General features: G+C 35.2%; 1 protein-coding gene across 5 annotated transcripts in view; it reads right to left on the reverse strand.

The window, feature by feature from the left end:
• LOC100241309 (K(+) efflux antiporter 5) overlaps positions 1-10119 on the reverse strand; it is a 32987-nt gene extending 22868 nt beyond the window's left edge. For 3 of the 5 annotated variants that reach the window (XM_010664059.3, XM_010664058.3, XM_059743457.1), the window contains exons 1-2: positions 9746-10119; positions 6130-6173 (exon numbers count right to left, since the gene is read on the reverse strand). In XM_010664059.3, coding sequence (XP_010662361.1) covers positions 6130-6173; positions 9746-9980 — 279 coding nt within the window. In that variant the 5' untranslated portion in view covers positions 9981-10119. The remainder of the gene's footprint in view (positions 1-6129; positions 6174-9745) is intronic. The other 2 variants (XR_002032203.2, XM_002269318.5) reach the window with 1 other exon arrangement.
• Positions 10120-12661: the final 2542 nt, after the last annotated feature.

Raw genomic sequence — 12661 nt, forward strand, 5'->3', positions numbered from 1 at the left:
TGTATGGGATTCCTAGCCGTATCACTACTTATTGGCTTTGTATCCACTTAAGTGTGCAATATCATGAAGATTTTACATACATTAGAGGCTCTACTTGAGAACATATTCAACATGTAAAGCAAAGCCATTGCGGCCGATGGCTCCATCTCCTTCCCCATTTTTGGACCTCCATTCATATTTTTCATAGTGAAATCTAGTATCCTTATGCAAGAAGATAATCAATTCAACCTTTTCAATTTATAGCTTGAAAATAAATTAGAATTTAGACAGAAATGGATGTGGTTCATCGTCTATATCGTGAAAATTACATTTTTTTTTCACATGTTTTTTCTAGACAAAACCAAAAACCAAAAAAAAATTTCCTTTAATTAAGCATGGTATTTATCATTTGCCAACATCTCCAAATAGAATTCATCCCTTTCATTCATTGACACTCAAATGGTGTTGAGATTATAGTAGCAATAATAGGAAAGATTGTTGGAGAGATTGTAGTAGAAATTATTTATTTTCTTTTCTTTTACAGTTATAGAATTATAAAATACCTTCTTAACTTCATGCAGAAAATATAGAAAACATGACATATATCCTCTTCTTTTCAACATGGTATTAAAGCATCATTGTCCCAAAGCTACTATCCCTTACCTAGCAGTCCACTTTCATCTCAAAGTCTTCCTTACCTTACTAGGATTTTTCTTTTCTTTTTTACCATATTTTTTCTCTCAAAGTCTCTCTTAGATCTTGAAACTCCATTTCTTTCTCATACATCATAGGTGAAAACATGCCAACCAAAGACTCACTTTTCCATGCCTTTATGACTAGTGTCGAATTAAATGAGCCTAAATATCTCCCATGGTCACGGGAAGTAGAAGTTTAAGTGGTAAAATTTCCCATATTTGATTGTCTAAACCTACAAACACAAAGTTAATTGATGCTTGGGAAGAAGCACATGCACAAATTGTGACTTGACTTCGAAATTGCATGGAACCTAAAGTATTAATGCTAAGGGCATTTGGAATACCTTGCTGAAATGTGTTCTTCTGCCAAAAACATTTCTCATATCTATGAACTCTATCAAAATCTATTCTCTTGCCAACAAAGCAATAGACCAGTTCAACAATATTTTCGTTTTATAAGTAAATAAAGAGTGTATTAAAAATCAAAGCGCCAGAAAAGCGCTTCATAAGTATAGGGAGTATACAACGAGCACCCAAAGCACCTCCAAAAAAACAAAGAAAAACACCAAAAAAAGCACCCCTCAATAGATCAGTTCAAAAATATTACTCAAAATAAAAGGGAATGTGGGAAATGTTGAATGTTTATAGTAAACCCTTGACTTCATATTTAGAGATTCAGAAGCACCACCAAGAAGAATTTCGCCAAGCCAAATCCATCCCTAGTCTTTGACCAAAGCTTGAACCTATATGCTCACAGATTTTTTTCTAGTGAAAAACTGTCCACTGCTGGTGAAGCTTTTGCTCTTGCTCGATGTACTATCCTAAATCCACCAACACTACAAATCCAATATGTTAGTCCTTGTTACTCCTATTAGTCGCTCAACTCCTACACATGGAGGTTGCACAACATGTTGTGGCCAAGGAGGTCATGGCACGGAACGATATACTCATTGTGGTCGAAACAACTATAACTTTTGTTGAGAGTTTCATGGTACACGTACATGGGCTAATCAGGCTACCATTGAGAGGGAGATACCTGCTACCACTATTGAGGAGCAAGTTATTTTATCAATCATTCTACTCTTCCATCTATCTCCACTGCCACTATGGGTAATAAAGGAAATACTTGTCTTCATCCTCAACCAATGCTCCTTGGATTATCAACTCTAGTGCATTTCACCATATTATAGATCATTACTTCTTTCCAATCCTTCCCATCCTTTATAACTATTGTGAAAACATCTAGATCTCATATTCATGGGATTAAAACAGTTAGTATGTTTGATTTTATACTTTGGTATGTTTTATACATCCTTATTTCTTTTAAACTTACCATTTGTTTGCAAACTTGTTTCTCACTTGTACAGTTCAATCATGTAATGATTTGTGGGGTATTTGAAAAAGTTGGCCTCTACTACTTGCAATCATTACACAAGTCCTCAACTCTCCATACTATCATCTTCCCATACCTGTGCCATTGTCATCTTGATCACCCATCCTCTATTCGTCTTCGTCAATTAATACTACATTACCTTCCTTTACTCACTTTAATTGTGAAACATATGAGCTCAATAAAATCACAAGGCTACTTTTAAACTTCAGTCAAACGAATGCACCCTTTCAAGTTGGTCCACTTTGATATTTGGGGTCCAAGAAGGATTGGCTTGTTTGGTTGTCATTATTTCATGTTATTTATAGATGATTTTCTTCCGGAGGGTCCAAAATAAGCACAAGGGAGTTGCTTTCCAAGCTTTCTTCCTTTTCTTTCCAACAAAGGAGCCATGCCAACTATGGAGGGCATCCTTTACCGAAGAAGACATCACCCACTGAACACAAAAAAAAAAAGGCAAAAATGAGCTGCCAAAGCATGGCTACCTTAGGGCAATGGAGGATATAATTTGTTGATTCTTCCTCACCTTTACACAAATAACATCTACTAGGTAAACACCAACCCCTCCTTTTGAGTTGATCCAGAGTTAGAATTCTTTCCCAAACAGCTTCCCAAGTGAAAAAGCGAACCCTCCTCAAGACCCAAGGGTTCCACACAATGCCTAAAGGAAACACTTTCCGATTGCTAAATGCGAAGGAGCAGTAACAGGATTTAACTGAAAAACTGCCTCCCTTTGACTCCCTCCAAGCCATGACATACTCAACTGCCCTTCTAACCACTAGCCACCCTGATGTAAAAAAAATGTCTTCTTTCATAACGACTTGAATGAAACAATATTTATTGTTCAACCACTTAGGTTTGAGTCCAAGGGGGAGTATGTTTGCAAACTAAAGAAGTAAGTTAGTGGGGTTTTTTTGTCAAGATGCCAGGTAAGGGGTAGGGACGGAGAAGGGGTTAAAATTTCTCATTTTTTGTTTACAAATGACACCCTAGTCTTTGTTGAAGCCTCTCAGGATTAGATGACTTACTTAGGTTGGTTGCTTAGGTGGTTTGAGGCCATTTCGAGGTTGAAAATAAATTTGGATAAGAGCAAGTTATTTCTAGTGGGAGGGGTGGATAATTTAGATGATCTAGCTTCAAAGTTTGGTTTTAAGGTGGCTAGTCTCCCTTCCTTTTATCTGGGTCTTCTGTTTGATGCCTCATTTAAATCAGTGGTAGCTTAGAATGGAGTGGAAGAAAAGGTTTCATAAAAAGTTGGTCATGCAGAAGAGACAATACATCTCCAACAAAGGAAGAATTACCCTAATTCGAAGCCCCTTGTCTAGCTTGTCCATTTATTTTATGTCCTTGTTGTGCATCCCAAAGTCGATTAGATTGAAGTTAGAGCAAATTTAGAGGGACTTTCTATGGGGTGATGGGGCTCTTATGCGGAAACCACATATAGTAAGGTGGGATACTATTTACTTAGACAAAAGGAAAGGGGGATTGGGTGTGAAGTGTCTCTATACACTCAATAAGGCTTTACTTTGCAAATGGAATTGGGGTTTTGCAAACAAAATGGAGGCCCTTTGGAATCAAGTTATCAATGGGAAGTATGGGGAAAAAGGAAGGGAGTGGTGTTCTTGGGAAGTGAAGGAAGGGCATGGTGTTGGATTTTGGAAAGCCATAAAGAAGGATTGGGATCTCGTGAGTAGTAGGATCTCCTTCTTGGTGTGCATGGGTAGAGGGTCAAGTTTTGGAAGGATAAGTGGTATGCGGTTGCACCTTTATGTAGCTCCTTCACTTCCTTATTTGTCTTAGCAGTTTCTAAGGAGGCATGGGTAGAGGAAGTTTGGAATTCTTCTATTTAAGGGGAGAAGGGGCGGAGTCCTTGTTTCTTTAAACCTTTCAATGATTGGGAGGTGGGATGTGTGGAGAGATTTTCGTTAAGTTTGCATGGGTTGAGGGTGTGTAGGGATGAGAAAGATAGGAGGCTTTTGACAAAGACAAAGAGTGGGAAGTTTATAGTTATGTCTCTCTACACCGCTTTGGAGCTGGGGACATCAGTTTCTTTTCCATCCAATTTCATATGGCAGGCGTGGGTGAAATCTAAAGTTAGTTTCTTTGCATGGGAGGTGACTTGGGGAAAAGTTTTAGCCTTGGATCAAGTTCAGAAAAGAGGAAGGTCTTTAGCAAATAGATGTTTTCTATGCCACACTAAGGAAAAATCCACAGACCATCTCCTTATCAACTGTGTTGAGATAAGGATATAATGGGAGTTGTTTTTTACCCTTTTTGGAGTATCTTGGGTGCTTCCTTCATTGGTTAGAGAGACTCTTCTTGGTTAACATGGTTTTTTTATGGGCAAAAAGAGTAGGAAGGTTTGGAGAGTGAGTTGCCTATGCATTTTCTGAACAGTTTGGAAGGCAAGGAATAGAATGGTTTTTTATGATGACAAGCTTTCCCTCCAAAGACTAAAAAATTCTTTTGTTTGAGACTAAGATGTTTATAAGTGATGCTCCTTCCACTCTTTTTAGTTTTTTCGATTGGTTGGGATCTCGCTAAGGGTGGCATTATATTAGCCATTCATGTTTTGTAGATTTGGCTTTTGGTGTTGCCTCTTGGCGGTTGGTGTAAATTGTCTATATACCATAGGTCGTTCTTTTGGTAGCCCTTTTTAATATATTTATCTTCTTACCTATCAAAAAAAAATCTTCTTATGCATGGTTTGAAAAATTCACAAAGCAATAGTATCTCATAGCATGACTGTCATTCAATTCTTTTCAAAAGGACAAATCATAACATCGCAATCCTCATTGTACATGTAGATGATATTGTTATTGCTAAATGTAACCAAAAAAGGATTGATACTTTGATTTGTCACCTTCGCACCAATTTTTGCACTAAAGATCTAGGTAAGCTTCATTATTTTCTAGGTATTGGAGTTTGAAGATAAAAAATTAAAAATTAAAAAAACTAAAAATTAAATAAAATAAATAAATAAATAAAAAGAAGCATTTGCTAGTCTCAAAAGTACATTCTCGATGATTTAAGAGATACAGGTTATATGGGTGCAAAACCTATTGCTAAGCCTTCTGATATTAAAAATAAATAAATAACTAATGCTAACCCTATGGAAACCAATAAAAAGTTGATGAATGAAAGCGAGTTAGTGGATGATCCCGGATTGTATTGGAGATAAGTGGGAACGGTGATTTATTTAACCATTATTCGACCAAATATCTCTTACGTAGTCAGCATTGTCAACTAATTTATGACCACTCCATAGGTTTCTCACTTGAATGTAGTGATACAAATTTTGAAATATCGCAAGGGAAATCTTGATTGTCGTCTTCCATATCAATCCTCAAGACATCTCACAATGAAGGATACACTAACTTTGATTGAGCAAGAACTCCCCATAATAGAAAATCAACTAGTAGTTATTACAATTTTCTTGGAGGTAATCTTGTAAACTAGAGGAGCAAAAAACAATCAATTGTGGCTCGCTCTAGTTCAACCGCAGAGTATTAGGCAATAGCAAATATGATATGTGAGTTGACTTAGTTAAAAACCTTTCTACAAGAAGTTGGCATACCAATATTAGATCAACTCCTCTCGATTGCAACAATAAAGCACTCATTCATAGTGCTAGCAATAGCAACATGTTTTCATGAAAGGACAAAACATGTTGAACAAGATTGTCTCTGCATTCGCTCAAAAGTGGGGAGGTCAAAGGAAATCATTACTTAATTTGTATCATCAAAGAAATTAAACCATATTTATATTAACTAGTTACCAGCATGTCATCCAAAATTTTCCTATTAACTATCATATTATGGAAATATCAATTGTGATTGGAAAAAAAAGTTAACATGGCATGTGAAGCATCTCAAGTTTTCTGGTTAGATATATCAAACAAGTGTTTGAGTTGCATGACATGCAATACACATAAGGCCCAAAGTTTTCAATTTTCAGAACAAACCCTACATACAAAGGGAGGTGGACTAAGCCCGTTACAATAGAGTAAAACTGATATAAAATACTGCACTTCTGTCCAAAAATTTTTAAGAGAAGCAAACTTACTTGTTGATCGGCTACACTGCTATTGAAGCTGCTTCCATTGGATCCTATGAAAATTAAAAAGGAGTAGAATCAAACATTAAGAAAATAGCATCAGAGGAATTAATCAAGTATCAAGAAAATGACTGAAAGTGAGAGATTGAAGGGCCATAATTCAATCCATAACTGAGACTTCTAAGACTATGCAACATATAATTTTGCATAAGTCAAGCAGAGGATAAAGCATAAATTTCAATCAATAGAGTACGGATATGGAGCACAGAATGTAATATAGGCTATATAGCAGCCTTACATATTGTTTCACTAGAAGTCCCTAAACATAATAGAGCAAAGCAACAATTTGTGACCCTGATACCCATGACACAACAATAGAGCTATGGATTCTAGGAATGAAAACTTCCAAAAAAACTAATATCAGGAAATGGATTTGCACTTACACACACCCATGCTTTGTGGCAACAATGCTACCATACAAAAGAAACTTTGTTTTCTACATTTGCTGGTGTTGACACAAAAAATTTTCTCCCATTACTTCCTAGAAAATTGTGACCATAAATGAAGGTGACAAAGCATTGGGATGGGGGGTTGTGATGTCAGTGAGGAAGGGCAAAAGGAGACAGAGGATAAGCCTATTTACTGCAAAAGGCCTCTGTAGCAACTCTAAAACAATATGACTATGAAGGAAAATTACCCCTTCCTCAAGGATAACACAGTAATTGGGACTAACTTTTTGAGGTCTCCTTGGTTGCAAGCCAATTATTTGTATCTATCTTTCTTTTAGCCGCTAACCAAGCAAAGGACCAAGGAAAGCTTTGGAATTCCAAATAAGTCTGGCTTAGGGGCAGGGAGAAGGCAAATCCACTTTTAAAAAGGCTAGGAAGAAAGATTTAGACAAGAATAAAAAATACTAGACCCCAAGGTCCAACACCTTTTGTTGAGTAGAGCAAGAGAGAGGAAAACACGTCAAGCGAAGAGTTGAATAAATCTTCATTCTCAATCTAAAAATATTCCTCTGGAATTCAAAATTCCCAAAGGGAGAGCCATGCACTGAAAGTGGAACCTGGTAATAGGGAGAACTCCTTAAACTCCAAAGAGAATAAAGACAAGAAAGAGATCACAAACACATTTAACTTCCCACCATAGATCCTACCAAAAAGATAAATCAATAAGGGAACCATCACTAGAATATGATGAATAAAGTCAATTAAACATTGTGTTAGCTTTCCAAAGGCATAAATGGCAATATCTAACCACATTGTCCCGACAACACTGCAGCACCCTATCCCCCCTTTATCTATGCAGTCTGTAAATATGCATGATTACCTAGTGCCATAAAGAGTTATTCTCTTTATGAACCACCATAACCATTTTCCTATATAAACTTCATTCCTCATTGAAATTCTCCTAAATCCTAAACCTGCTTAGACTTCAGCCTACAGACTTGGTCCACCTTTTAGGTGACCTCTCAAACCCTCATCAGACCTAGACAATAGGAAATCTCTTCGAAATTTTGACTAGGATTCTGAATACTAACAAATACTGGAATGAGATATATGCCAAACAAACCATAAATTAAGGTGATCCCACCACCCACATACAAGTGGGCTTTCAATCTAAACAACTAATCATTTGGAGACCTACTCCACCATTGTATCCTAAATTTGAGCTGTTGTAGGTTTTGATTGAGATGAAGCCTTAAACAAGAGGTCAATCCAAGAAGGGAACCAATTTTTTTATGTTGACAGCAACTAACTCACTTGTATCCATGTTGATCCTTAGGCCAACCACAATCCCAAAGGCTAAAGCATAAGCTTAAGGTCATGTCCATGCCCTTCCTTGGTTGTAGGGGGGAAATTGAACTGATTTGCAAATTGAAAGTGGCATACTCTTGCCATGTAAGTCTCCTGCACTAGATCACATCATCACAGTCCTCAACAACCCTGGTTATCAATTTGTTGAGCATCTCTACCACAAGAGCTTATGTGAATGGCCAAGGAGATAGATTTTTATTCTGGAGCCTGTGACCTTTGTTGATCTATGGATCACCTGGTTTAAACCTAACTGATAAATATAGAATACAATTCGAGTATTTGAGGTTGACAGACTTGTCTAAAGCCTTTTGTGAGGTTGTTGATTAGTCAAGCTAACTGAGTGTTCTACACTTCTGTTGGATGGATTATGGCTATTTGTGGATATTAATTGTGTATTTCAGCAAATCATCTGCTGTGTTAGAATTAATCATGGATTAGGCAGTGGTAGCATTCAACCACACACATGGACCATTCAGATACAAAGAACGATACAGTTAATGTAGAATGGATAGCCTACTTAAACCAATCGGTTTATTCAGCACAAAATAGTATGTGAATGTAAGTCAAATTCATCTGTCATAGATCAGTTGTTTTAACCAACAAAGAATACTCTATAAAATGCAGTACAACACATGATACAGAATCCAGCATCAGCATCTTTTGAAGTCACTACTTATGATCATTTGGCTACAATGCTGCCTCTGTGCCTAAAGACATAATATAGAGGATTTTAACAAAGAAAATATTAGCAAATGATATACACACACATTAAAAGGTAAATCATGATCTGGCCAAGAATATTATGATTATGATGAAAGAAGAGGAGACCAATTTCAAATCATTTTTAGGGTTACACCATGAATGGACACTAAATCCAAATAAATTGCCTCAGTTATGATTGAATAAGAAAGAGTTTGTCAAGGTAACAAGCAATATTTTTCAAAAACTATGACTTGGTATCCGAAGGATTGTTTTGTTGGGTGCATGTCTACTTCTCAACACACAACTGCACCTGGACCAGCACTTGGAACAGAGTCCATCTCCATTTATTCCAACAAAAACATGCAAATGGTGCCTTAAATTAGAACAGTGTACCTACATACATAATAAAACTTAAACTAAACCAAAAATTTCAAATTTAATATAAACAATAATGCTACAAAAGACTTTACACAAAGTCTAATGCAAACTGAGATTACATCATCGGTCTCAATTTCCATCAATTGCAAATGGGTCACTTTCTTATGCACTTGGTCAAAACTTGGGGTTTCTTTTAAGCATTTTCCATATAGAAAACATTTGGTGAGTCCATTTCCCCTAAACCTTTTATCTATGACTCCACTGTGTGAGCCAACATACTCCTCACAAAGATAAAGAAAAAGGGCGTGTAAACAAGTACATTCAAAAAATATTCATACAGACCAATGTTCAGCTGTGCATTATAAATAGGTCTTCCGTCCAACAATTTAAAAAGTTTTACTTTGAAAATAGGTCCATATTTTTAAAAGTTTTCGACGCTGCATTTTGAAGAGTTGCCACATCCAAGTTTTCAACTCGGCGGCTCATCTCGTCTTCGCAAATCATAGTTCGCATTTTGTAGGGAACAATAAACAAGCAAATAAATCACACGAATATAAAGATTTATAAAAACTCAACATTAGTTCCAAAAGTGTTCTTCTCAATTCGCATACACTTTCCTATATATACTATTTTTATTCGTTAGTAAAGCAATTTTCAGAAGAAAATCGCATCTAACACCACTACAAACCAACAACTCGCAATAAAAAACAAAGAAACAAAAGCCTTACCTTCAGGCTGATCGTTCTCGGAGAACTCTTTCTCGGAGAACTCTTTCTCGAGAACGCGATCGAACATCTTGGCTATGCTTCCGTCACCAGAATCCGGCGCCGTACCGTTGAGAAGATTGCCATAAAACCTGTCCCTGATCTCTTGATCAGATCTCACCGAAACGCAGTGTCTTGGACAAATCACCGTCACCACAAGGCACAACCACAACGCTCCGAAGGCGAATAGCTTCGCCATTGGAGAGAGAGACAGCGAGAGAAAATCTAGAAAGAGAAACAAATGGAGCTTGGGAGAGAAGGCATGAGAAATTAATAAAGAGAGAGATATGATTTGGTTCGGGTTGTTTTTGCGAAGCGAGGGCGGGATTGTCTGTGTATGACATTTTGTGAAGGAAAAGTCTTGCATTTTTCTTTTTGATTAGTCCTCATATGACTACTCGCGGTGGTGTGTGGAACTCAAATACTCGCTGGCATTCGATGACACGTGTATAACCGACACTGCTTTTCGGAGGACAAAGCAAAATGAAGTTAGTAGGAAAGGAAGAGATGTGAGGTAGAGGTGGCGAGTGGAATAATTATTAGAGAGCGAGGAAGTGGGGCATATCAATATTAGTGTTAAATGAGTAGAATATGGTAGTTTAGATGTCACGTTGCCCCGTTAGGCCTTAATGCAGGAAGAAAGACTCGCTTCTTTTCCCCGTTAGGTAACAATGCACAGAGAGGAGTACTTTTTCCACGCGCTGAGATGGAGTGCTTGGCCATGGCCAAGAGTCAGAGCACGTGCATTTTCTCCCAGGCTATTGGAGCGTGTACTACACGGGAAGACCCACGGTGGCTGTAATTATCACACTCGTTTTTTGACGTTTATTATTAGTCGTAAATTCCACGTGATTTGCATTACTAATTGCTATTAAGTTCAATAATATAGCTATTATAACAAAATTAAATTCTAAATAAATAGCATTTACAAATTAATTTTTTTTAAATAAAAAAAGGACTTTAAAAAAAATATACTAAAATAAAAAAATTCAATTAAAATAATAAATTTTAAAACAAATATGAACACAAAACAATTATAAAAAACAATTAAAAAGAAAAATCACTTTAACTTTGTATGGTATTATGGGAAACTTTTTTATTTTTTTTAAATATTTTCACTTCTAAATTCCTCTCAAATATTTTCTTTTTTATAATAAATATCTAATACAAATTATATACATAATAAGTCCTAAATCAAATTTATATCGAACAAATATAATGGTAATGTATAGATTAAAAAAACACAAAAAAATGAAATTAGTTTTGAACTTAACTCGAATACTTTTTTTTATTAATAAATAAGTTTGGACGAAAAAAATTTTGTATTAGGATTTGTTGGAAGGAAAAAAAAATGGAGAAGGTATAGCGTGGAAGATAACAATAGAAGACGTATATTTTTTGACGTATTAATTATATTTGGTGAATGTGTAGATGTATATGCAAATATAATTTCTGAAACATTAATCATATTAATAAATTCATCTAAATATTTTTAATATATCTAAAGTATTCCTCCCTGTCCTTCTCTTTCACACTTTCTTTTATCTTTTTCCATAATTTCTTCTTATTTTCAATAAAATTCTAAGGCACAAACCCCATCTCCAAAGTTTTATAGTAAAAAAAAAAGTTTGAAATAAGTTTAAAGTTAATTCCAAAGTTTTTTTTTTTGTTTAGAATTCACACAAAAATATTTATAAATATATTTATGGCTTATTAAATATTCTTTAAAAATATTTATTGCAAAAATAATTGGAAAATATTTAGTATGAATATATAAGTAGCTTAGAGGTGAATATATATATATAGTTCAAAGCTTCCCAAAGGTTAGGTTACTCATTTATAAACTTTTGTAAATTAATTTTGAAAGAACTTAAGATAAGATTTTATTGTACAAGTCATATCCATTCATTTTATAGACATTTAAGTTCATTTTTAAGACAAACTAAGTATGAATGAATGCATGAAAAATGTTTTAATTTCAAGTGCAACCAAAGTATTCATCTTACACAAATTTCTAGACAATACTTGTCTAGAAACTTTACTTGATTAAACACGTTAGTCTACTTAACCATGTTTTATTATAATCAAAATATACTTAAAATAACCCTTAAGCTAACAAATTTGAACATATATATTTAAAGGTGTATGGATCTCCTTCCATTTATATGAAGAGATCTTATCAAACAACTTTAAGGTAACCTTAACATCTAACACTAAAGCACCATGACAAGGAGGAATATATAAGGCCTCTAAAATTGATAAATGAGATAATTAAATCACAAAAGTACCAAAGAAGATAGAATTATCAACATTAATCTTGAGAATATTGTAGTGAACAAGTCTAAAGAGTTAAAAAACAAGAAGTTTTGGGCTGGAAAAAGGGGATTTTTGGGTTAGTTTTAGCCTAATCAAATAAGGTCCCCTTGAACTGGTTCAATTGATTGGGTGCTCCCAATTGAGGATTATTCAAACCTTTAAAAAATATTCTCTCTTTCAAAACCTTCATGCTATCGATAGGGCTTGACCTTTTTTTGTCAAGGTCCGATCAAGGATTAGTCGAAATTTAAAAATGAGCAAAAGTCACTTGTAGTGCATTTAATGTCTAACAACTACTCAATCGATTGAATCAAAGCTCAACTAATCAAGATTGACTTTTTCAAAATAGGGTGTCCAAGGTTGGTTTTCCATAAATTTAGAGCTCATTTGCATTTATTAACAAGATAACATTTGCATTAACTTGTTTACCAACTCATTTCTCTCATTCAAAGCTCTCAAACTCAAGTGCATTTAATCATTCAATCGCAAATCCATTTAATGCATGATCGAACTTCTCTGTTGTACCAAAATACTTAGCATTTTTACATAGTAACTCTGGTCAAG

This window comes from Vitis vinifera, chromosome 16 (assembly GCF_030704535.1).
Source record: "Vitis vinifera cultivar Pinot Noir 40024 chromosome 16, ASM3070453v1".
NCBI classification, from domain to species: Eukaryota; Viridiplantae; Streptophyta; class Magnoliopsida; order Vitales; family Vitaceae; genus Vitis; species Vitis vinifera.